The sequence below is a fragment of the Triticum aestivum genome, chromosome 7D, assembly GCF_018294505.1.
Source record: "Triticum aestivum cultivar Chinese Spring chromosome 7D, IWGSC CS RefSeq v2.1, whole genome shotgun sequence".
Lineage (NCBI taxonomy): Eukaryota > Viridiplantae > Streptophyta > Magnoliopsida > Poales > Poaceae > Triticum > Triticum aestivum.
The window spans coordinates 19,472,557-19,498,743 of NC_057814.1; the positions used below are offsets into that span (position 1 = coordinate 19,472,557).

The window sequence follows — 26,187 nt, forward strand, 5'->3', positions numbered from 1 at the left end:
CCTGTAATTTGTTAAGCAGGACCGAGGAGTGAGGCCAGAGCCCAGAGCAGTTTGCAGTATACTACTCCATCTGAGAGCAAGCAAAACCTAGGAAGGGCTTGGTCGGCGCGCTCACCACTGAGCAGCCTTGTTTGCTAGTAGTTGCTGGTCAAGATCCAACCTCGTTTCCGGCATAGACAAACATATCCTAAGTGTGCAGTTTATTGTTGAGCCTAGTGTGTGTAACAGTGCAAGTTGAGCTTACGACGGGGCGAGAGAGCAGATACCGGCATGGCATCGATGTGGGTGATGTTGATGGGTCGGCAGAGGTACGACTCCCAGTGGAAGGAGGTGAGGATCATCAATGGCTACGCCGTGCTCGTCGTGTATGTCTTCGACGCCATCAGAGGGGTCGGCTACCTGGTGGTCATGTGGGCCACAGTGGTGCTCCTCGGCGGCTTCGTCTCCATGATCGACAAGGTGGATTTCGGGAGGCTGACGCTGATCACCCTCATAGAGCTGCTCTGGTTAGTGCTCCTATATCTTCCTCCTTCCCATGCCCTTCAGTTAATTACCTGCTTATATTATTCCATCAGAGTTGAGTTAGTGGTTACTGGTTAGTCCTAATCTGTTCTCTGTTCACCAACAAACATATGAATATGCGAATGCGCCAGCATGAAGGCCATAGTTGTAGTGAGCCCATGATTGTCCTCTGTGCCATAGTCGACATCGGAGCAGTGTGTAGTGCTCCACGGCCTGCACATCTCCAAAACATAAGATGCCGGGTAAAAAAAAACATGAGATGCCACTTCAGGAAAAACAGTTTTTTGGACCCCGATAGTTGCTCCAAAGTTTCCAATAGGAGCTTCAAGTTTTCTGTTTTGTGTTCCAACAAAATCATCGGCATATAGGTGCACTGGATTGAGTGGTTAATTAGTCTGTTCATCTGGATCCACCAAATTAGAGAAATGCAAACCATAAAGACAGAGACAAACAACATAGTATATCACCAATGGTATTCTTTCGTGTCCTTAGTTTGTTTCTCGTCACTCGCGTAATTAAGACGATGTGCTAACTTGGAACATACAACAGGATAAACGCCTCATTCCTTGAAAGGATAAGATCTGCTGCTGACCTATTGTCGAGCTTGAAGGCAGTGAAAAACCTGCTGACACGCAGCTGGCAGCTGGGCGATAACGCGTGCAACCATCACCTGGAGCCGCGAGGCATCAAACGAGCTGTGCTGGCACTACTTGTGGCGGCGAGATGGGCTCTGGCGCTGGTTCACAGTGTGGTGTTGAGCTTCTGCATTGCTTCTGTGATGTGTCTCTTGCTATTTGGACTGTTGATCACCACTTTGATTTCGATACTCGGTCTAATAAGAGATGACCATTACGGCGACACGGCAGAGGGCAGAGCAAACATGGACCCGGCACACAATATCCTGTATGTCCTGTGTCTAGCCCAAGGTGCCTTGTTTGTCTATAGAATCGCCCTGTTCCTCTCGAGGGAGAGGATAGTGAAGAAAGTGAGCCGAGCATACGGCTTCCAAGATGGTGGCCATGCAGTTTCATGCTACTTGGATGAGATCAGGAAGGGATACTCCAAGAAGATATTATCCGCCAGAGAACGAAACCTTATCACATATGCTATCGAGCTCATGGAGTCCAAGTCGCCCCGTAGCTGCCTTTCTGGGGCGCTGATACTGGACAGACTACTCACCCGGAAGCATCCAAACGAGATCAAAGCTCCTGATTTGACGGCAAGGGCAGAAGAAAAACAGCATCAACCATCATCCTTGTCGGAAAAGGATATGAAGAATAAGGAGCAGAGGAAAAAGAAGAGGGAGGAGATGAGGAAGAAGAGGGGTGAGTGGAGGAAGAAGAGGCAGCAGAATCAGCAAACAGATGAGGAGATCATCGCGGTGCAGCGCAGGATGATAAGGCGGCTGATCGGGTCCGCAGCCTCCACACACATTCTCCAGAAACTGCTTCATACGCTGGATTCGAGGCGCCCATTTGACAAACGGATGAGGGAGGCTGCCGCGAGGATAGTAGAGCACGTTGCCAGCGGTATCCGGTTGGTCCAGTTCCCACGAGGGATCCAATGCATATCTTCACTGCTCAACTGCTTAGAAGAATACTACCGACTCCAGCCATATCGATCATCATCGTCATCCTCCTCCGCACCGAACACAAACAGAGACACTACAAGGACTCCGCCGCCGTCAAAAGCAAACAATGGTCATGATCAGGGACAAGACAGCAGCATCCACACTTCGACACTGGAGTCAGAGTTAGAGTACTCAGAGTCGGAATCAGAATCAGATTCAGAGTCAGATTCAGATTCAGACAGGAGGATCGACCGGTCATCATCATCTAAGATGCTCCATGGCTACAAAGAGCTGGTTCTAATTGGCCTGAATATCCTATGGAGCCTCGCAGGCAGCGAGGACAACTGTGCAATCATAAGCAAAGCCAAATATCCTGTCTCAAAGATCATGGCGCCTGTTAGCTACGACCTAGTGCACCACGCAGGTCATAGTGATTGGTCCGCTAAGGTAGTAGAGAGATCATTGGCGGTGATGCTTCGGCTGATTCTGACTGCGAAGAGAGAAACTGCGACAGACCTGCTTCAACAGATGTCAGAGGATAAGGAAGCAATCACCACCATGAAAACAATTGTTACCTGTGAAGAATGTAAAGGAGGAGAACTGCAGATGAAGGCCATGCAGATCCTCGTGCAACTATGCATGGAAGAAACTGCAGACAGAGTAAATCTCACTAAGATGCTCTTAGGAATCTTCGTTAATGTTGATAGCAGTGACTCCATCAGAGAGACTACGGTTAAAGCACTGGTTGTGTTGTTTCTTGGCAGAAAAAGCATTGCCCCCCTCATCCCCAAGGAGGAGAATGATGGGTTTGTCCGTGGTCTCACCAAAATACTAGTGGGGGACGATGACACATGCAGAAAAAGTGCAGCAGAAATTCTGGAGCATCTATGTATCCATTATGCTGAGAATGTTGAATCTGTTAGTACACTCAAGAATGCCATGATGGGAGTGATGCCAAAGGTATGTACCTACTCTTTTCTTCCCTCATCTCTGTTATTTCTCTCTTTCTTTTCATTCCTCGACATATTTACAGCCAAGCGAATTCTCTAACAATTCGCTCATCCACTCATTCATTCATTTCCCTTTCCCAACTTTGTGTTTGATTTGTAACTTTGAAGTAGTTGCAAATGCTCTCAATATTTATATTGTAATATATACACTGTTGTCACTACTGCTGCAGGTGCTCGAAGAAATACTACTTGGTTGTGAGTCAACAGGGGAAGAAGGAATTCCCGAATCTACGAGATCAGGTGGTGATGTCGAAAGCCAAGTCACTGAGGACAACGTTAAGAAGAAGAACAACAGTACTTCTTCCCGTCCCAGGCAGAAGAAACACCACAAGCTGCATGTTGCTCTGCTATCCCTCTGTGTGACAGCATGTGACAAACTAGACCTTGATCTCGACTCAATTTCGCAGGGAGAAGGAAGAGATCGAGCTAGAGATCCCGGAGAATGCGTCGCGATCAGCCTTGCTACGAAGATGGTACAGTTAAACAGGGATCTCCTGACCGCGGAAAGCCTCACAGCGATGAAACTTACCACTAGGATGGTGATAGCAGCAATGAAGAAACTCAAGAGCCACGGTGCCGCTGGCAAGCTAGCTGTTCTGGAGAGCCTCATGGGCTCGCTGTCGAGCGTTTCGGAGACCATGCTGGATCTCGAGGGCTGCATGTTATTTGCCAACAGGATGAGCAAGACTATGCGTGACACTGCAGAGACCCTCGATTCCCTCATGAAACAAGCACTGCAACTCCACAGAGAAATTAAGGGCCAAGGCTCAGAAACAGTGGCAACTAGCTAGCCCTCTTTTGCAAACAAGATATATTATTGGCAACAGATTTGCTTCAGATTTTTATTTTGAGATAGGGATAGCATCGGTTCATTCACCTGTACTGTACTGTGACGTATTCTACTACCATGCTTCCTTACTTTGATTTTCAGGTGGTGGAAATTACTGTCCAAAAGTATGCGTGTTGGATATTTACTTGTTCCAATGTTTGGGTTGTGCAGGAGTTGCGACATACCCAAGATGTAGATAATCCAAATGGTAATCACAAGGCAGGGGCTGAGTTAAGTTAATTATCTTTGAGAATAAACACAGGTGAAGTGGGGATTGAACAAATTTTTAGCAGTACTAATTTGCAAAGGCAACGGAATGTGGCATCAAATGCAGCTTATAAGTGCCATTTAAATTAACACAGGTGAAGTGGGGATTGAACAAAGTTTTCATATCAGTAGTATCTGAGTGAACTCCAAAACCATTCTAACTTCATCTCGTGTACGAAAGTTAATTTGTGTGCAATGATTCTATTCCACCCATGCCTCTATCTCATATATGCTTCAATAAACACATGGTGGTATTCTAAATTCATCCAGAACAGGGTATGCAGGTACTGTGCAAATCTATCTATGCTCCAATAAAGTGCGGGCAGGGTCTGCAGAATAAGCGTCGGGGAGGCGGAGGCACCTGGGGTGGGGAGGAGGCGTCGGCGGCGCGAGATGGGAACGGCTTCGCCGGAAGGGGAGCCGGCGGCGGTGTCGGAGTGGAGGCGGCGACCTAGACTGGGAACGGCGTGTGCCGGCCAGAGGAAGAAATTTCAGAGGCAGAGCCTTTGGGCCCTGAATAAAATCCATTCCTCCCAAGGCCCAAAACAGACACGAGATAGTTTTTACTTTAGGGGAAAAAATGTTCTAAGATATAGTTTGACCAGACCAAAAAGATACAGTAATTGCTTAAAAAAACAGATAAAAATTGAAATTTGGATCGACTCAGATCTCTTAAGGAACACAACTAACACTTTTTTTCGCCAAGGCAATCAATTTTTTTGGAAGTTGAAAAAGGGCAATCTCATGGAGTGAGCCAAATCAGCTAGCCACTGCCACCACCGTTGACACATTTTTTTCTTCTTCTTAGATGAGTATGTATTTAATTAAAAAAACAATTTCATTGAAATGTCACTTTAATATTCTTAGAAAATTTTCACGTGGTAAATTGAATTTGTGCTTTCATCTTTCGCAGGGTGAGTAGGACCAAACTTTCCTTCCTCCCATTAATCTCCGCCGGCGAGATGGTATATTTGCCTCCCCTCTGCTTGTTGCTCCGGCAACCGATTGTGTGGAGGGGAATCCTGGTGTCTTGGCTCTGGACAATATATTAGAGTTTAAGAAAAAGGGTTTCCAGCCGCTTTATATTATAAAGCAACAACCAACCGATACAACCAGCTCGCTGGGGCCGCAGCACAAACAAGCCCAAAAGAAAAAACGAGAGAAAGAAAAAGAAACAAATGCCGACGCCGGCAGCTCAACTAAGTGAAGATGGCCGATATCCGCCGCACCCTCCGGAGAAGTACCACCGCACGCCTAGCACTCCGAAGTCTAGAGGACCAAGCAACACCTTCGGGAAGGAATGCGATGGTGACGCCGCTGCCCGGACAGGTCCTAGGGTTTTCCCCGGTACGTGGTTGGTAGATGGGAAGGGGTATCACCGACGCCCCTCAAGAAGGTCCGGCAACGCCCACGGGTGCAGCCACGCCGGTGGCGGACGAGCCGCCAAGGATTTCTCCCACCCGGAGACCAACACCAACATAGACAATCGAGAGGCACCGCCTAACATGCCGCCCACCAGCCTGTGCCACCATGGATACCGCACCAACTTCACCGTCTCACTGAGGCCACCAACACGAGGCTTGGATGGAGGATGAGGGGACACCGGGCTCGGGGGCGACCACAACGCAGCCGACAGGAGGGGACAACCTCCACCGCTCCGCGGAGCCGACCGGACATAGCAATAGGGACTTACAAGGCCTCCACAGGCCCTGTCGGACCCGAACGGATCCGGACAATTCCTGCAGCCACGCTGCAGCATGCCGGCCGCCGGAGCCATCACCACCTGCAGCCATAGCCGTCTCGGCACCACCAACAGGGAGCCGCGACGTCGAGCTCCGAACCGCCGGCACGCCCCAGCCCAGATGGGCCCGAAAGGGCCCAGATCTAGGCCGAGCGGGCGCCGCCGGCCAGCCGCACGCCACGCAGAGCCCCGCAGCCAACGGCCACGCCGTCGCGTCAAGGGCGCTCGAGGCCCGCGGACCCCGCCGCCGAGCCACACCGCCGTCCGCCGAGCAGCACCGCCGCCGGGAGGAGGGAGCCCCGACTCCACCTCCTAGCACCGGAGCCGAGCTGAGGAAGTGGCCTTGGACGGACGGCCGGTGGTTAGCGACGAAGCGAGCATCCGTGGCTGCCGGGGCGCCGAGGAGCCTGGTCATGGACGGCAGGGAGTGCAGTGGGGAGCTCCGGTGCTTCCGCGACAAAATGAGCTTCCAGCGGCGGCGACGAGTGATAGAGGACGCTGGAGAACGAAAGGGATTCAAGATTATTTTGAGCTTGTGGCGAGCGGCGACGAGTGAGCGTGAACACTGAGAAGAAAGGGGGTCGGTATTTGGTAGATAGGGACTAGAGCTTTGTTACTGTAATTAGAGCCTTAAATAAATTGGCTGGCTGCGTTGGGATTCGTTTTTGCCAAGTGTCCACCGGTGAAGAGGATCTCACAATCGAAGTGTACGACCTGGGCCGCATAAGATTATTTTCGCGCGCGTGATATTTTTAGTTATTTTTATATTACGAGTTGTTTTGTCCGAGAGCTTTCTTTAGGATTGTCTGAGAACTATGTAGTAAAGCATCCTGTGTATCAAAAGTTTCGGGGGGCTAGGTGTAGTGTGTTAGAAATTCGCATGCATGGAAAACGCTGTGAAGAATATGAATTATAATAAAGCGTCACAGATCAAGTTTTACAATAGTTATTAGCAATTATATTGGAAATAAGTTGTTATTGTAATTAGTCAGCAATCTTTTACTTAGATAAGTTATGATTGACAAAGACGATTGAAACTCTGTTGAAACCACCTCACATTTTTAAGTTTACCAAATCTCTCTTAATATAGTAAGTCTCGGAGATCAAGGTGACTAAACTCCATATGTAGAGAAAAGGTTTCTAAACTGGATTCGAACAAACTCTTTATATAATAGCTTGTGGTTGACACAATTGATTGAACCTTTATTCAACTTTATATAATAGGTTGAGTATGGGAATGGTTTGTTTTTCACATGCCTTGCTAGCAACATTCTGCCCAAGGTTGCTCTTATTCAGATTGGCCATAAGTGCTACATATGTGGAGAACTACACCATTTATGGCAGATTTAAATGATTGGATCAATTGGTATGTGATGTTTGGTGAACCAATAATGATGTCCATGCCACACACAATGTTGGTCACTCGTTGGCCTCTTATAAATAACTAGCTTATTCCCAATGCAGCATTGTACATTCGGTTGCTAGGGAAAGAATGGTGAAGTGTGCGTGGAGAGAAACACCAATGAGCATGATGAATGGCACGGGCGGTCACATAGCATTATCTAGTGGGGAATGAGATGTATTGGAAACAATGGCTTCTAAGGTTCTTTGAAACAGAGCGTCCTTAGTAGGAGCTACAACTAGCTTTGTGTACCAGACTTTACGGAATGGGTATTTCAAAGGACGAGATTCAATAGCGGCACCACAACAAAGGCTTCTGCTGTATCAGCAGCTACGTACTGCCTTGGTAAGTGTGTAATGCTTGCTTATCCACCCCCGTTTTCGCGTAATGGAATGCATATTGGCCCAAGCACGGCGTTGAAGCACATGAAGCGGGTTACCCCGATGGCCAGCTACTATTCTATTGCTTAGGACTAATTCTAAAGATGAAATAAAGCGGGATTGCCACGAACTACGTGGTGATGTCCTATTCTAGACCACACACCAACTCCCTGCATCATCGATTGCTTGTAGTATGATCTAGGAGGAAAATGAATATATCAATTGTGGGTCTTACAAAAATCTTGAAATATATACTGCAAAAACTGTGGTTGCTATTTTAATTGTATTGAGTTGATATACTATTTTATACAGCTTGCTGTGCTCATGAAAATTGTGGTTATATAATTAGTAGTAGTAGCGCGCTCACCCGTGCTATAGCTATGCCAAAAGCCCGTGCTACTGCTAGGGTTTCCCTAGTAATGAGTGATTGCTCATTAGTTGGACTATTTGAAATGCAAGGAACGTCCGGATCTTTTGCCACAAAAGCATGCTACCAGCAATCTTACTAAACGACATTAAGGGTGAGATCAAGCTATGGGTCACCGCTGGCGTGAAAAACGTGGGGACTATTGTACCGGGAAAGTAAACCTTATTTGTACTTGTGGACTTGTAACAAAACTCTTTCCTCCTCTTAATTAATATACAAGGCAAATCTTTTGCCTCCGTTTAAATAAAAAAACCGAGTTACTGGTCCTTTTGTTTTAATTTGCCATATGACTTATTGGCTGAATGACTGGTCGATATGACAGACAAAACATGGATGTTGATATGAGGAACAACGCTTCTCGAGGGCATAGCAAGTGATTTCTAGTGCTTCCAGAGGATGGAGAACCGGTGTTCAACCGGTGGATTGGTCACACGGGCAGGTGTCGTTGTTGCTTTCCTTAACTGTGAGATGTGGCTGATGGATAAAATATTCGTGGGGAGCTTTAGAAAAAGAAGCGTTGCTGGCCTTGGATGTCTGGTCCTGTAGAGCACATGTCCTGATTTGTGTCCTGCGTGCTGCTTCTTTCTTTTTCTTTTTTAGTGGATGCTGCTTCTTTTTGTGAGCTGTAGGCTGTAGAAGTTTCTCTCTTCTCAGGGATGTAGGATGGATGATTCCTTTATCTGCTGCTAGGCTACCTCAGGGCATCTCCAACATTTAGTCCCAAACGGGCATCCCCTGCTTGTCTGAGGATACGTCTGGACACCCTCCATCTTTCCCCAAACTTTGTGTCACCTAATGATTTAATATCTCTATATTTAACTTCCATCTATGAAAAGCATCAAACATTTCTTTGAGATATTCTTTTATTTCCTTCTAGAATTCATAATGGATCTTATCAGGCAATCTATCCGTTTTGTTGCTTTATTGCGGTTCATGTAAAACACAACAACTTATATCTAATGCGAAGAAAACTCAGGAGTAAGGAAATCTCTATCCTCACATTCAATTACATCAATTATAATACTAGTCACATTAGGTGCACCAAAATGATCTTTATAGAAGTCGGTGACATGCTTAAGAAGATCTTGATCCTCTTCACCTCAACTCCATCCCGATATAGCACATTTATGCGTTTTTCCTTCTTTCTCTTGCAGGCTCTCAGATGATACTTGGTATGTATTTCCATTCCCTCTTTCAAATCTTTTTCCATAACTCTCGGTTGTAATTTAAGTTCTTCATCTCTCAACATCCTGTACAGATTTGGTATTTAAAACCAGTTTAAGGTGTTTTTCTCTAGTAGTAAGTGGGATCAGTTCTCCTTTCTTATCTAGCATACCTAACTCAGCTATTTTTTATAACCCCCCCCCCCACCCCTTAATAGGACATCATTACATTTGCCTCCGTACACTACTAGTGTTCTCCTACCATTTATCAACATCATGTTGATGAGATGTACGAGTTTGCTAACTTTTCAACCCCCCCCCCCCCCCCCCCCCAAATCCCATGAAATCCCCCCTCTTCCAGTAAGTTTCATATCGAGAAACATTGCACGGAGATGGGTCCATCCAAGTGGGTAATACAAGAGGAACATGATCAATTAAAATCAATTTCCTCAAAAAGAAAAAAAACCTATTCTGTCATGTAACTGTAGTTAATGGATATGCTAAATACCAGCCAGAGGACACTAACACTATACAGTTTTCCATATGTAGGATCATCGATGTAAACTGTCCGCCATTCAAAGTTAGTTCTTTAATCCATTATTAACTTAAATAATGGAAAAAATATGGCTCCATTTAGGCAAAGTACACGGTTCCCCTCCATAGGTTCCTTATGTGAGCTGCATAGATTAGCAAACTCACCTAATAATTCTTCCTTCACATCAGACTGAGCTGTACCACAAATGGCTACTAGCTACTCCCTCCGTTCCTAAATGCAAGTCTTTCTAGAGATTTCAATACAAACTACATACGGATGTATGTAGACATAATTTAGAGTGTAGATTCACTCTTTTTGCTCCGTATGTAGTCACTTATTGAAATCTCTAGAAAGACTTATATTTAGGAACGAAGGAAATAGATGCCATTAGAATTTAGAGATTTTCTCACTCTCCAGTATCCTAATATAAAGAACACCACCTTCGTTCTGTAAAACATCAAATGTATATATAAACATTAACTCCTAGAAATAAACCTCCAGATCTACCATCAAGAGTGTTAGAATTAATGAGCTAGGCCCATAGCAATTTCTGAAATCTCAAAGCCCATGTGTAAAATGGCAAGTGGTGGTGCTAAGTTTAGTCCCACCTTGGAAGTTGAAGAAGAGTTGGACCTCTTTATATAGTGGGTTCTCTCCACCACTCTAAGTGGTGTGTGAGAAGAGAAAGGGAAAACCACACGCGCGCGCTCGCTCGCCTGGCCGGGCCGGGCCGTGGCGAGGCGAGGCGAGGCGAGGCGAGGCGAGGCGTGCGACATGCGCGTGAATGGTCCGCCGAAATCCGGTCCGTCTCCTTGCAGGAGCGCAGCTTCAGACAAGTTTTTAATTTCTTGTCCGGTAAGTATACGAATTAGAAACCGAGTCGGTTTGGGATTGTGGTCGCGACACAATACCGCCTCTGGTCCTAATATATATACAGCTACCGGCTACGGCCAGAGACACACCGAAAAACACCGTCCAAGTCGGGCGGTGCTACTCATCGTCGTATTCATCGCCGTCAGCAGCAGATCGTCGCCAACATCGTCATCAACACTGTCGCACCCATAATAGCTAACGATCAGTACGTCCAACATCCTCTGTTCATGTCTGTTTCTACAGTTATTGTTACGTGTTTGCTCTGTCATGCATGTCTTGCTGTTCTTCTAGTTTGCTAGATTATTGCATGCTAGTATCTCTTCTAGTCATGAATTATTTACTGGAATTAATCATGAACTTGCCTAATATTCCAACAGTCCAAAAACCTAATTATAGGCAATTTCCTGAGTTAACTATGGCTGGATTCGCTGATGCACTGAGGCCGGATAAGTTTACCGGTGTGCACTTTAAGAGGTGGCAGGTGAAGACCACGCTCTGGCTTACTGCTCTGAAAGTTTTCCACGCTAGTGTTGGTGCTCCAGAGGGAATGACCGACGAAGATCGGAGAAAATTCCAGGAAGCCAATACTATGTTTGTGGGATGCATTCTGAGTGTTCTTGCTGACCGTCTGTGTGATGTGTACATGCACATAAACGACGGAAAAATTCTGTGGGATGCACTGAATGCAAAATTCGGTGCAATAGATGCAGGCAGTGAACTGTACATCATGGAGAGTTTTCATGACTACAAGATGGTGAATAACCGTTCTGTGGTTGAACAAGCTCATGAGATACAGTGCATTGTGAAGGAACTTGAACTCCTTAAATGTGTTCTACCCGACAAATTCGTGGCTGGGTGCATGATTGCAAAGTTGCCTCCTTCATGGAGGAATTTCGCCACAACTCTGAAGCATAAGAGACAGGAGATATCAGTTGAAAAATCTGATTGCATCTCTTGATGTTGAAGAAAAAGCTCGTGCTAAAGATACCACTGAAAAAGGAGGTGAGGTTCAGCCTACTGCTAACATGGTGCAGAGGTACCCACAGAACAAGAACAAAGGGAAGAACAAACCTGTTTTCAACAAGCCTACCAAGACTACTACCTTCAAGAAGAAGAAGTTCAACAAGGCTGAGCTAGAGTGCTACGCCTGTGGGAAGCCTGGACACTTTTCCAAGGAATGCCCTGAACGTGCAGACCGCAGAGGGAAAACAAGCTCCAAGACTGTCAACATGGTGACCGCTAGCAATACTGATGGGTATGGTAATTTACCTATTGTGCTTTCAGTATTTCAATCATCTTCGTGGTGGATTGATTCGGGTGCTAACGTTCATGTGTGTGCTGACATCTCCCTGTTTACTTCTTATCAGGTCGCAAGGGATTCTTCCGTCCTAATGGGGAATGGTTCACATGCTTCTGTTCGTGGCATTGGCACGGTGGATCTGAAGTTTACTTCGGGAAAGATCGTGCAACTATGGAACGTGCAGCATGTCCCTACTATGAACAAGAATCTAGTTAGCGGCTCCCTTCTATGTCGAGATGGATTTAAGGTAGTTTTAGAGTCCAATAAAGTAATCGTGTCAAGATTTGGAAAAATTTATAGGAAAAGGCTATGAGTGCGGAGGCTTGTTCCGCTTTTCTCTTTCAGATTTTTGCAATAAGTCAATAAACCAAATTTGTGCTAGTGTTAATGATGATGCAAGTATTTGGCACTCTCGTTTATGTCATATTAATTTTGGTTTAATGTCTCGGCTATCCAGCATGAGTTTAATTCCGAACTTCACAGTTGCCAAAGGTTCTAAGTGCCATAGTTGTGTGCAATCTAAGCAACCTCGAAAGCCTCATAAGGCTGCCGAGGAGAGAAACTTGGCACCTCTAGAACTCATACATTCTGATCTTTGTGAGATGAATTGTGTGTTGACAAAAGGTGGAAAGAGATATTTCATGACTTTGATTGATGATGCGACTAGATTTTGCTATGTTTATTTGTTGCAAACTAAAGATGAAGCATTAGACTACTTTAAAATCTATAAAGCTGAAGTTAAAAATCAACTAGAGAGAAAGATCAAGCGTCTTAGGTCCGATCGTGGTGGAGAGTATTTTCCAAAAGTTTTTGATGAATTTTGTGAGGAACATGGTATTATTCATGAGAGGACGCCTCCCTATTCACCTCAATCAAATGGAGTGGCCGAGAGGAAAAACCGCACATTGACTGACTTGGTGAATGCCATGTTAGACACTGCTGGTTTATCTAAGGCATGGTGGGGGGAGGCTCTATTGACTTCATGTCATGTCCTGAATAGAGTTCCGAACAATAATAAAGAGAAAACCCCTTATGAGGAGTGGGTTGGGAGAAAACCATCACTTTCTTATTTGCGCACTTGGGGATGTTTGGCAAAGGTCAATATTCCTATTCCTAAGAAACGCAAACTTGGACCAAAGACAGTGGATTGTGTCTTTCTAGGGTATGCTCAACGGAGCATTGCTTATAGGTTTTTAGTGGTAAAATCTGAAGTACCTGATATGCATGTTGATACTATAATGGAATCTCGTGATGCAACATTTTTTGAGAACATATTTCCTATGAAAGATATGCATAAAATTGCTAGATTTTCTTCTGAGATAATTCCTGAATCTAGTACAACTGATGAATATTTCGAACAATCACATGAGGAAGTCCTTGAGAAGGATAACAATGAAGTTCCTAGAAGGAACAAGAGACAAAGGATTGCAAAATCCTTTGGTGATGATTTCATTGTATACCTTGTGGACGACACACCCAAGACGATTGCAGAAGCATATGCATCTCCGGATGTAGATGATTGGAAAGAAGCTGTTCATAATGAGATGGACTCAATTCTTTCTAATGGAACTTGGGAACTAACTGATAGACCATATGGTTTTAAACCTGTGGGCTGTAAGTGGGTGTTCAAAAAGAAGCTAAAGCCTGATGGTACTATTGATAAGTACAAGGCGCGGCTAGTGGCCAAGGGCTACACTCAGAAAGAAGGCGAAGATTACTTTGACACCTATTCACCCGTTGCCAGAATGACCACCATTCGAGTGTTACTTTCCTTGGCTGCCTCTTATGGTCTTATCATTCATCAAATGGATGTAAAGACATCTTTTCTCAATGGAGAGTTGGAAGAGGAGATCTATATGGATCAGCCTGACGGGTTTGTGGTAAAGGGTGAAGAGAGAAAGGTGTGCAAGTTGTTAAAATCTTTGTATGGTCTGAAACAGGCACCTAAGCAATGGCATGAGAAGTTTGAAAGAACTCTGACTTCTGCAGGATTTGTCATTAACGAGGCTGATAGGTGTGTTTACTATCGCCATGGTGGGGGCAATAGTGTCATATTATGTTTTTATGTGGACGACATACTGATCTTTGGTACAAACATTAATGCAATTAATGAGGTCAAGTCTTTTCTATCAAAAAGTTTTGACATGAAAGATCTGGGAGAAGCCGATGTAATTCTAAACATCAAACTTATTAAGGATGAGAGTGGGATTACATTAACGCAATCTCACTATGTTGAGAAGGTCTTGAACCGATTCGGTTTTATGGATAGCAAGCCTTCTCCAACACCTTATGATCCCAGCGTGACACTCAGAAAGAACAAGAAAGAAACGAGAGATCAATTAAGATACTCTCAAATTGTCGGTTCACTCATGTACTTAGCTAGCGCTACAAGACCAGATATCTCTTTTGCTGTGATCAAACTGAGTAGGTTCATGTCCAACCCGGGTGATGATCATTGGCATGCACTAGAAAGGGTCTTGCGCTATCTGAGAGGTACTATGAGTTACGGAATTACTTATTCAGGGCATCCTGCTGTGCTAGAAGGATATAGTGATTCAAATTGGATCTCCGATGTTGATGTACTTTACGCAACAAGTGGGTATGTATTTACTCATGGTGGTGGCGCAGTGTCATGGAGGTCTTGCAAGCAAACCATATTGACGAGGTCAACTATGGAAGCTGAATTAACTGCTTTGGACACAGCTACTGTTGAGGCAGAATGGCTGCGTGAGCTCTTGATGGACTTGCCGGTTGTTGAAAAACCTGTACCGGCTATTCTTATGAATTGTGATAACCAAACGGTTATCGCTAAAGTGAACAATTCTAAAGATAATGCAAAGTCGTCAAGACACGTGAAAAGACGTTTGAAGTCTGTCAGGAAGTTGAGAAACTCTGGAGTAATAACTGTTACGTATATACAAACAGACAAAAACCTGGCAGATCCCTTTACAAAGGGACTATCACGAAATGTGATAGATATTGCATCGAGGGAGATGGGTATGAGACCCATAGATGTTACACCATAGTAGTAACCCAACCTTTGTGATCGGAGATCCCTTGAATTAGGATCTGGGAAGAACAAGCTATTGGTTAACTGAGGAGAGTAATAACTTATGATCGTCTCCAAGTGAAGATGCAAAACTCCCAGAGCTGTAAGGCTCAGATCTGTAAGGCAGGTTGGCAACATGCCTTAATGTGGTTCTATTGGCTATAATTAGCAAAGATGCTGTCCTACAGAGCAGTCTTGAAAGAACACACCTATATGAGTTCTGACTGTAAACGTCGCAGTCTATGAGATTTGGGTGATCTCTAGTAAGCTCACGAAGAGACCAGGGAGTATGACGTATAAGCTCCAAACCGCGGGGTAGCCTACTGGTGGTCAGGTACTGGTTAAGACTTTGAGTGAAACCTGTTCACACAAAACTAGCAATTCAAGGCATAGTCCATTGTCAAGTTGTGAATGGATGTAGCTTAAAGTTCTAGGCAGAAGTTCAACTTAACAGTCTCTGCTGAAACACTGGTATATTAAACAAATGGTGAGAGAAGGCAAATCTCTAAATGGGTATTTGAGATCTGGTGGGGGATTGTTAGAATTAATGGGCTAGGCCCATAGCAATTTCTGAAATCTCAAAGCCCATGTGTAAAATGGCAAGTGGTGGTGCTAAGTTTAGTCCCACCTTGGAAGTTGAAGAAGAGTTGGACCTCTTTATATAATGGGTTCTCTCCACCACTCTAAGTGGTGTGTGAGAAGAGAAAGGGAAAACCACACGCGCGCGCTTGCTCGCCTCGCCTGGCCTGGCCGGGCCGGGCCGTGGCGTGGCGTGGCGTGGCGAGGCGAGGCGAGGCGCACATGCGACATGCGCGTGAATGGTCCGCCGAAATCCAGTCCGTCTCCTTGCAGGAGCGCAGCTTCCTTTTGCCGTTTTATTTTTATGTCTTGGCAGACAAGTTTTTGATTTCTTGTCCGGTAAGTATACGAATTAGAAACCGAGTCGGTTTGGGATTGTGGTCGCGACACAATACCGCCTCTGGTCCTAATATATATACAGCTACCGGCTACGGCCAGAGACACACCGAAAAACACCTAGGGTTTTGCCTCATCTCACAACTTGCGCCGCCATCGTAGTTTACTCCATCCCAAACGCCGGCGTGCATCGGCGCGTGGGAGAGCAGGTCTCCGGAACCGTTCGTCTTTGCGATCCTGCACCGGGAGAGGACGAATTAGGTTTTTGGGAAGCGCTGTGCGCGACTGCTCAAATTCGTCATCATGGGTCGTCTTCCGTCCAAGTCGGGCGGTGCTACTCATCGTCGTATTCATCGCCGTCAGCAGCAGATCGTCGCCAACATCGTCATCAACACTGTCGCACCCATAATAGCTAACGATCAGTACGTCCAACATCCTCTGTTCATGTCTGTTTCTACAGCTATTGTTACGTGTTTGCTGCTGTTATGCATGTCTTGCTGTTCTTCTAGTTTGCTAGATTATTGCATGCTAGTATCTCTTCTAGTCATGAATTATTTACTGGAATTAATCATGAACTTGCCTAATATTCCAACAATCCAAAAACCTAATTATAGGCAATTTCCTGAGTTAACTATGGCTGGATTCGCTGATGCACTGAGGCCGGATAAGTTTACCGGTGTGCACTTTAAGAGGTGGCAGGTGAAGACCACGCTCTGGCTTACTGCTCTGAAAGTTTTCCACGCTAGTGTTGGTGCTCCAGAGGGAATGACCGACGAAGATCGGAGAAAATTCCAGGAAGCCAATACTATGTTTGTGGGATGCATTCTGAGTGTTCTTGCTGACCGTCTGTGTGATGTGTACATGCACATAAACGACGGAAAAATTCTGTGGGATGCACTGAATGCAAAATTCGGTGCAACAGATGCAGGCAGTGAACTGTACATCATGGAGAGTTTTCATGACTACAAGATGGTGAATAACCGTTCTGTGGTTGAACAAGCTCATGAGATACAGTGCATTGTGAAGGAACTTGAACTCCTTAAATGTGTTCTACCCGACAAATTCGTGGCTGGGTGCATGATTGCAAAGTTGCCTCCTTCATGGAGGAATTTCGCCACAACTCTGAAGCATAAGAGACAGGAGATATCAGTTGAAAATCTGATTGCATCTCTTGATGTTGAAGAAAAAGCTCGGGCTAAAGATACCACTGAAAAAGGAGGTGAGGTTCAGCCTACTGCTAACATGGTGCAGAGGTACCCACAGAACAAGAACAAAGGGAAGAACAAACCTGTTTTCAACAAGCCTACCAAGACTACTACCTTCAAGAAGAAGAAGTTCAACAAGGCTGAGCTAGAGTGCTACGCCTGTGGGAAGCCTGGACACTTTTCCAAGGAATGCCCTGAACGTGCAGACCGCAGAGGGAAAACAAGCTCCAAGACTGTCAACATGGTGACCGCTAGCAATACTGATGGGTATGGTAATTTACCTATTGTGCTTTCAGTATTTCAATCATCTTCGTGGTGGATTGATTCGGGTGCTAACGTTCATGTGTGTGCTGACATCTCCCTGTTTACTTCTTATCAGGTCGCAAGGGATTCTTCCGTCCTAATGGGGAATGGGTCACATGCTTCTGTTCGTGGCATTGGCACGGTGGATCTGAAGTTTACTTCGGGAAAGATCGTGCAACTAAGGAACGTGCAGCATGTCCCTACTATGAACAAGAATCTAGTTAGCGGCTCCCTTCTATGTCGAGATGGATTTAAGGTAGTTTTAGAGTCCAATAAAGTAATCGTGTCAAGATTTGGACAATTTATAGGAAAAGGCTATGAGTGCGGAGGCTTGTTCCGCTTTTCTCTTTCAGATTTTTGCAATAAGTCAATAAACCAAATTTGTGCTAGTGTTAATGATGATGCAAGTATTTGGCACTCTCGTTTATGTCATATTAATTTTGGTTTAATGTCTCGGCTATCCAGCATGAGTTTAATTCCGAACTTCACAGTTGCCAAAGGTTCTAAGTGCCATAGTTGTGTGCAATCTAAGCAACCTCGAAAGCCTCATAAGGCTGCCGAGGAGAGAAACTTGGCACCTCTAGAACTCATACATTCTGATCTTTGTGAGATGAATGGTGTGTTGACAAAAGGTGGAAAGAGATATTTCATGACTTTGATTGATGATGCGACTAGATTTTGCTATGTTTATTTGTTGCAAACTAAAGATGAAGCATTAGACTACTTTAAAATCTATAAAGCTGAAGTTGAAAATCAACTAGAGAGAAAGATCAAGCGTCTTAGGTCCGATCGTGGTGGAGAGTATTTTCCAAAAGTTTTTGATGAATTTTGTGAGGAACATGGTATTATTCATGAGAGGACGCCTCCCTATTCACCTCAATCAAATGGAGTGGCCGAGAGGAAAAACCGCACATTGACTGACTTGGTGAATGCCATGTTAGACACTGCTGGTTTATCTAAGGCATGGTGGGGGGAGGCTCTATTGACTTCATGTCATGTCCTGAATAGAGTTCCCAACAATAATAAAGAGAAAACCCCTTATGAGGAGTGGGTTGGGAGAAAACCATCACTTTCTTATTTGCGCACTTGGGGATGTTTGGCAAAGGTCAATATTCCTATTCCTAAGAAACGCAAACTTGGACCAAAGACAGTGGATTGTGTCTTTCTAGGGTATGCTCAACGGAGCATTGCTTATAGGTTTTTAGTGGTAAAATCTGAAGTACCTGATATGCATGTTGATACTATAATGGAATCTCGTGATGCAACATTTTTTGAGAACATATTTCCTATGAAAGATATGCATAGCATTGCTAGATTTTCTTCTGAGATAATTCCTGAATCTAGTACAACTGATGAATATTTCGAACAATCACATGAGGAAGTCCTTGAGAAGGATAACAATGAAGTTCCTAGAAGGAACAAGAGACAAAGGATTGCAAAATCCTTTGGTGATGATTTCATTGTATACCTTGTGGACGACACACCCAAGACGATTGCAGAAGCATATGCATCTCCGGATGTAGATGATTGGAAAGAAGCTGTTCATAATGAGATGGACTCAATTCTTTCTAATGGAACTTGGGAACTAACTGATAGACCATATGGTTGTAAACCTGTGGGCTGTAAGTGGGTGTTCAAAAAGAAGCTAAAGCCTGATGGTACTATTGATAAGTACAAGGCGCGGCTAGTGGCCAAGGGCTACACTCAGAAAGAAGGCGAAGATTACTTTGACACCTATTCACCCGTTGCTAGAATGACCACCATTCGAGTGTTACTTTCCTTGGCTGCCTCTTATGGTCTTATCATTCATCAAATGGATGTAAAGACAGCTTTTCTCAATGGAGAGTTGGAAGAGGAGATCTATATGGATCAGCCTGACGGGTTTGTGGTAAAGGGTGAAGAGAGAAAGGTGTGCAAGTTGTTAAAATCTTTGTATGGTCTGAAACAGGCACCTAAGCAATGGCATGAGAAGTTTGAAAGAACTCTGACTTCTGCAGGATTTGTCATTAACGAGGCTGATAGGTGTGTTTACTATCGCCATGGTGGGGGCAATAGTGTCATATTATGTTTGTATGTGGACGACATACTGATCTTTGGTACAAACATTAATGCAATTAATGAGGTCAAGTCTTTTCTATCAAAAAGTTTTGACATGAAAGATCTGGGAGAAGCCGATGTAATTCTAAACATCAAACTTATTAAGGATGAGAGTGGGATTACATTAACGCAATCTCACTATGTTGAGAAGGTCTTGAACCGATTCGGTTTTATGGATAGCAAGCCTTCTCCAACACCTTATGATCCCAGCGTGACACTCAGAAAGAACAAGAAAGAAACGAGAGATCAATTAAGATACTCTCAAATTGTCGGTTCACTCATGTACTTAGCTAGCGCTACAAGACCAGATATCTCTTTTGCTGTGAGCAAACTGAGTAGGTTCATGTCCAACCCGGGTGATGATCATTGGCATGCACTAGAAAGGGTCTTGCGCTATCTGAGAGGTACTATGAGTTACGGAATTACTTATTCAGGGCATCCTGCTGTGCTAGAAGGATATAGTGATTCAAATTGGATCTCCGATGTTGATGTACTTTACGCAACAAGTGGGTATGTATTTACTCATGGTGGTGGCGCAGTGTCATGGAGGTCTTGCAAGCAAACCATATTGACGAGGTCAACTATGGAAGCAGAATTAACTGCTTTGGACACAGCTACTGTTGAGGCAGAATGGCTGCGTGAGCTCTTGATGGACTTGCCGGTTGTTGAAAAACCTGTACCGGCTATTCTTATGAATTGTGATAACCAAACGGTTATCGCTAAAGTGAACAATTCTAAAGATAATGCAAAGTCATCAAGACACGTGAAAAGACGTTTGAAGTCTGTCAGGAAGTTGAGAAACTCCGGAGTAATAACTGTTACGTATATACAAACAGACAAAAACCTGGCAGATCCCTTTACAAAGGGACTATCACGAAATGTGATAGATATTGCATCGAGGGAGATGGGTATGAGACCCATAGATGTTACACCATAGTAGTAACCCAACCTTTGTGATCGGAGATCCCGTGAATTAGGATCTGGGAAGAACAAGCTATTGGTTAACTGAGGAGAGTAATAACTTATGATCGTCTCCAAGTGAAGATGCAAAACTCTCAGAGCTGTAAGGCTCAGATCTGTAAGGCAGGTTGGCAACATGCCTTAATGTGGTTCTATTGGCTATAATTAGCAAAGATGCTGTCCTACAGAGCAGTCTTGAAAGAACACACCTATATGAGTTCTGACTGTAAACGTCGCAGTCTATGAGATTTGGGTGATCTCTAGTAAGCTCACGAAGAGACCAGGGAGTATGACGTATAAGCTCCAAACCGCGGGGTAGCCTACTGGCGGTCAGGTACTGGTTAAGACTTTGAGTGAAACCTGTTCACACAAAACTAGCAATTCAAGGCATAGTCCATTGTCAAGTTGTGAATGGATGTAGCTTAAAGTTCTAGGCAGAAGTTCAACTTAACAGTCTCTGCTGAAACACTGGTATATTAAACAACTGGTGAGAGAAGGCAAATCTCTAAATGGGTATTTGAGATCTGGTGGGGGATTGTTAGAATTAATGGGCTAGGCCCATAGCAATTTCTGAAATCTCAAAGCCCATGTGTAAAATGGCAAATGGTGGTGCTAAGTTTAGTCCCACCTTGGAAGTTGAAGAAGAGTTGGACCTCTTTATATAGTGGGTTCTCTCTACCACTCTAAGTGGTGTGTGAGAAGATAAAGGGAAAACCACACGCGCTTGCTCGCCGGGCCTGGCCGGGCCGTGCCGTGGCGAGGCGAGGCGAGGCGAGGCGTACATGCGACATGCGCGTGAATGGTCCGCCGAAATCCGGTCCGTCTCCTTGCAGGAGCGCAGCTTCCTTTTGCCGTTTTATTTTTATGTCTTGGCAGACAAGTTTTTGATTTCTTGTCCGGTAAGTATACGAATTAGAAACCGAGTCGGTTTGGGATTGTGGTCGCGACACAATACCGCCTCTGGTCCTAATATATATACAGCTACCGGCTACGGCCAGAGACACACCGAAAAACACCTAGGGTTTTGCCTCATCTCACAACTTGCGCCGCCATCGTAGTCTACTCCATCCCAAACGCCGGCGTGCATCGGCGCGTGGGAGAGCAGGTCTCCGGAACCGTTCGTCTTTGCGATCCTGCACCGGGAGAGGACGAATTAGGTTTTTGGGAAGCGCTGTGCGCGACTGCTCAAATTCGTCATCATGGGTCGTCTTCCGTCCAAGTCGGGCGGTGCTACTCATCATCGTATTCATCGCCGTCAGCAGCAGATCGTCGCCAACATCGTCATCAACACTGTCGCACCCATAATAGCTAACGATCAGTACGTCCAACATCCTCTGTTCATGTCTGTTTCTACAGCTATTGTTACGTGTTTGCTGCTGTCATGCATGTCTTGCTGTTCTTCTAGTTTGCTACATTATTGCATGCTAGTATCTCTTCTAGTCATGAATTATTTACTGGAATTAATCATGAACTTGCCTAATATTCCAACAAAGAGTAGTGTCGACAGATTTATTTCCAAGCTGCCAGAGTTTAGAGAATTCATGCTTCATGGTTTCCTCTAAACCAATGAAGTGAATTCCTGGCTCAACTATCATTTCTCCGAGGAATCTTTATTTGTGAGGGCATCTGACATATTTGATGCCTAAAAAAGCGAACAAAAAGCCGTCTGGACACACATGTATTATACTAATACATGTTGACAAAAAGAAAGCAAAACCTAGGAGCTTTCTTTTTTTCATTGTTTAGTAAAAAGGGGCTTGGTTGGCACGCACTGAGCTGAACAAAGCTGGCTGCTGAAATTAACTAGCAACGGCCTGTCGTCCAAGCTTGTTAATTGTTGGTGAAGGTCCAACCTCGTTTTCGGCATAGATAAACACAGTACTGGTATCTTCCTATTTCATGAGTTAACTGTGTCTGTGACCATTAATTTTACCAATAATATATGAGTTGTGTGTTGTAAATAAATATATCATCCAATGACAACTACGAAATAGAAACTACCTAATAAACAAAACTCGAAACAAATTATCAAAACCATACAAAAACAAGCAAAAAACTTCTTTACTTTCAGAACATAAATGCATAGTGGCTAGTCTACTGGCAGAGCAATACTGATCCAGCAATCCAGGAAGATTCATGTCTGAATCTCATGCACAGATTTCTTCTTTCTACTATTTTGTAAAAGCACAAAACCTGCACCAAACTTGCGCGAGATCTGCTGGTGGTTAAAATTCATCGGGCTGCAAGGAGAAAAATCAGGTGGCCTCCATTTTGCAAGGCCGTACAAAACATTATTATTTTCCAAAAAGGGTTCGCGCTTATCTAGACAAGTCGCACGATACCATCAGTCTGTACTTTTGTACCCAGTTTTCACAGCTGTGTACAAAGTTAAATATAGCTAGATTCGTCCAGCGTGCATGCGGCATTTCATTGGTGATGACGAATGAATGGTGACGATCATTTGCCTACAAGATCAGAGGAGAGGTGATACCTGTAATTAATTAAGCAGGACCGAGGAGTGAGGCCAGAGCCCAGAGCAGTTTGCAGTATACTACTCCATCTGAGAGCAAGCAAAACCTAGGAAGGGCTTGGTCGGCGCGCTCACCACTGAGCAGCCTTGTTTGCTAGTAGTTGCTGGTCAAGATCCAACCTCGTTTACGGCATAGACAAAGATATCCTAAATGTGTAGTTTATTGTTGAGCCTAGTGTGTGTAACACTGCAAGTTGAGCTTACGGCAGGGCGAGAGAGCAGATACCGGCAAGGCATCGATAGTTGAAGAGAGGAGAGGCTCAATATGCTGCTGTTGTATTGATTCAGAGAGAGTGTTACAGGGTACAAATATATGAGAGAGCCCAACGTCTCCCGTGAGTGTTACAGGGTACAAATGTGCCGTGGTTGAAAAAAAAAGGTAAGAAGGGACGTGCTAATGAATTCACCGCCGTTATCACATTGCATGCACTTGATTAGAGTGTTAAACTGTGTAAGAATGTATGTAAAGAAACGTTGAAGGGTGGAGGATGTCTCGGATTTGTGGCGCAAGGGAAAAGACCAAGAGTAATGCGAAAAATCATCAAGCACAATAAGGTAATATTGATAGCCAAAAAAGCTCATAACCGGAGCGGTCCATAAATCACAGTGAATAAGTTGGAAGGGAGCAGTAGTATAATTATTTGAAGAAGGGAAAGATAGACGAGGCTGCCGTCCAAGTTGGCAGGCTGTACAGGGGGATCTAGCAGCATTATTACAATCAGGAAGGAAATCTTGGGAAATAGAAGCTAATGATGTCTTGCCCGGATGGCCAAGACGCTGGTGCCATATATCGCCAGAAGTGGTGAAGAATGCGGTGCCGCCAAGGGAGTGCTTGCCATAAAATGGGTAGAGAGGACCGGAGCTACTGGACGTCATGATGTGACTCCTGGTGGGAAGGGCCTTCACAGAAAAACCGGAGGGGTTAAACTCAACAGCAACATTATTATCACAAGAGAGTTTACGAACAGAGATAATATCCTTAACGATAGAAGGGCAGACAACTACATCGTGGAGAGAGAGATTTGTGGGAGGGAGAGTGGTGGAGCCTATGCCAGTAATAGGTAAGCGATCACCGTTGCCGACAATTATGCTAGAAGAATTATGCTTTGGAAAAGAACGAAACGAGGAGAGATTACCTGCGTTACCCGTGACGTGTGTGGCAGCACCGGAGTCAAGGATCCAATCAGCGTTTTGTTGAGCAAGGCCGTGCTGGCTGTAGGCCTGATGGAATAGCACGGCGTGATCCCAGCCAGGGGCGCCGAGCGGGAGCGACGAGGGACCCGACTGCTGCGGGCCGGAGTACATCAGGGGGTAGGCCTGCAAGTGGACTCCCGGGCGAGGTCTGAGGAAGTCGGCGGCGTTCGGAGGGATCCAGCCGGCGCGGGGAGCCGGCAACGCCATGCCGAGGGGAGCGAAGTAGCCTGTCCACGGCGACTGCTGCGAGGGCTGGGAGCCGCGACCACTAGAATCCGAGCGACCACGGCCGCGATCGCCAGTGCGGCCATGGCTGAAAGGATCGAGATGGACCTAGAGGGGGGTGAATAGGTACAATTACAAATATGATTATTACTGAGCAATTTTAGGCAATAATGCGGACTATGAAAGTGAGCCTAACAATTGCAAGTATGATGCTAAGAGCTAAGCAAGGTAAACAAGTAACACAACTATGTGAGAAAGCAAGCACAATATGATATAAGCAAGGACTAAGAGACAAGTAACCACAAGTAGAGAGTTAGGGTTAGCAATAACCGCAACTCCAAGAGACGAGGATGTATGCCGATGTTAACTTCCTTGGAGGGAAGCTACGTCACCGTTAGAGAGGTGGATGTTACCAAGAAGGCACACCAACACCACGAAGGCTCACCCTATTCTCCCTTTGAGACAACACCACAAAGGCGTTTCTCAACCACTAGTGGTAGACCTTGGGGTGATCTCCAAACCCTCACAAACTTTCCTGGGGTAATCTCAATGATCGATTCCTCTCCGAGTAACTCCTACCGCCTAGGAGTCTCCAACCTCCAAGAGTAACAAGAACGACGGGAATAGCTCAAGAACTTGCTCAAATCATGAATTCCTTTGGTGAGAAGAAGGGGAAGGAGCGGATCTATCACTTGATTGGAGAACTTCTCTCAAATGTTCCCAAATCCCTTAGGGATCTAGGATTTGGTGTAGGGGATCAAGAGAGGGAGTGACATGTGTTCTTGGAGAGCTCAAAGTGAATCGTCCACCTTGTCCCGTGGAGAGAGGAGGCTATATATAGTAGTAGTGTAAAAACTGGCCGTTGAGCCACTTAGTGTACTGAAGTTGTCGGACGTCCGGTGAGTAGCGGAAGTCCGGTGGCACGGATTGCACCGAATGTCCAGCCGGGCCGCCAGTCGTCCGGTCGCTGGGAATCCTACCAGGCCACAAAAGAAGCACGAGGCACACAGCCACCGGACGTCCGGAAGGTGCCGGTCGTACGGTGACCGGTCGTCCGGTGAGGACCGGAAATCCGTTAATAAGTGTTCTGTTGAGGCTGTATCGGATTTCCGGAGAGAAACGGACGTCCGGTGACCGGTCGTCCGGAGCAGACCGGATTTCGGGTATATTCTTTCTGTGAGGATGCACTAGACATCCGGAGAGAGCCAGATGCCCGGTCGGCTGTGAAGGGCCGGACGTCCGGTGAAAACAGAGCACACTAGCTCATGAGCACAAAGAACTTTGTGCACAAGTTAGTGGAAGAGCTAGGGGTGAAACAGAGATGTTGTGAGAGGATACTTTGTGGGTTTTGAGCAAGTCTTTCACGAAATCCGACGATCCCCTCTTAATAGTGCGGGATCCCTATACTCAAGAACAAACCGAAAAAGAGCCAAAGCTATTGTCTTGTATCTCCGCTCTTGAGTGATATATATTTGTCCGTAGTCATGATCCACACACGGCCCTTGAGACTTAATCCTGAGATATATTTGATAAAAATGATTAATCCCCTATATGCATGTTGTCATCAACATCAAAATAAAATTAAGGGCATGATTGCACTTTCAATCTCCTCCTTTTTGGTAGTTGATGACAACATACATGCACTTCTCAATATGTAAAAAAACTTTGAATATTGAAAGGATTTGTTGTG

The 26,187-nt window shown here is 45.1% G+C and overlaps 1 protein-coding gene across 1 annotated transcript; it reads left to right on the forward strand.

Annotated features, from left to right (window-relative positions):
• Positions 1-270: 270 nt before the first annotated feature.
• LOC123170640 (uncharacterized) lies at positions 271-4,027 on the forward strand. Its single transcript, XM_044588465.1, has 3 exons — positions 271-506; positions 1,072-3,052; positions 3,273-4,027. The coding sequence occupies exons 1-3, from the start codon at positions 271-273 to the stop codon at positions 3,891-3,893; spliced, it is 2,838 nt and encodes a 945-aa protein (XP_044444400.1). The 3' UTR covers positions 3,894-4,027.
• The last annotated feature ends 22,160 nt before the right edge of the window (positions 4,028-26,187 follow it).

Bases quoted from the DNA above. Each gene is read 5' to 3' on its own strand.
- LOC123170640 (XM_044588465.1), top strand. From the start codon at position 271: ATGGCATCGATGTGGGTGATGTTGATGGGTCGGCAGAGGTACGACTCC. The intron at 507-1,071 runs GTTAGTGCTCCT...AACATACAACAG, and splicing joins ACCCTCATAGAGCTGCTCTG to GATAAACGCCTCATTCCTTG. The intron at 3,053-3,272 runs GTATGTACCTAC...CTACTGCTGCAG, and splicing joins TGATGGGAGTGATGCCAAAG to GTGCTCGAAGAAATACTACT.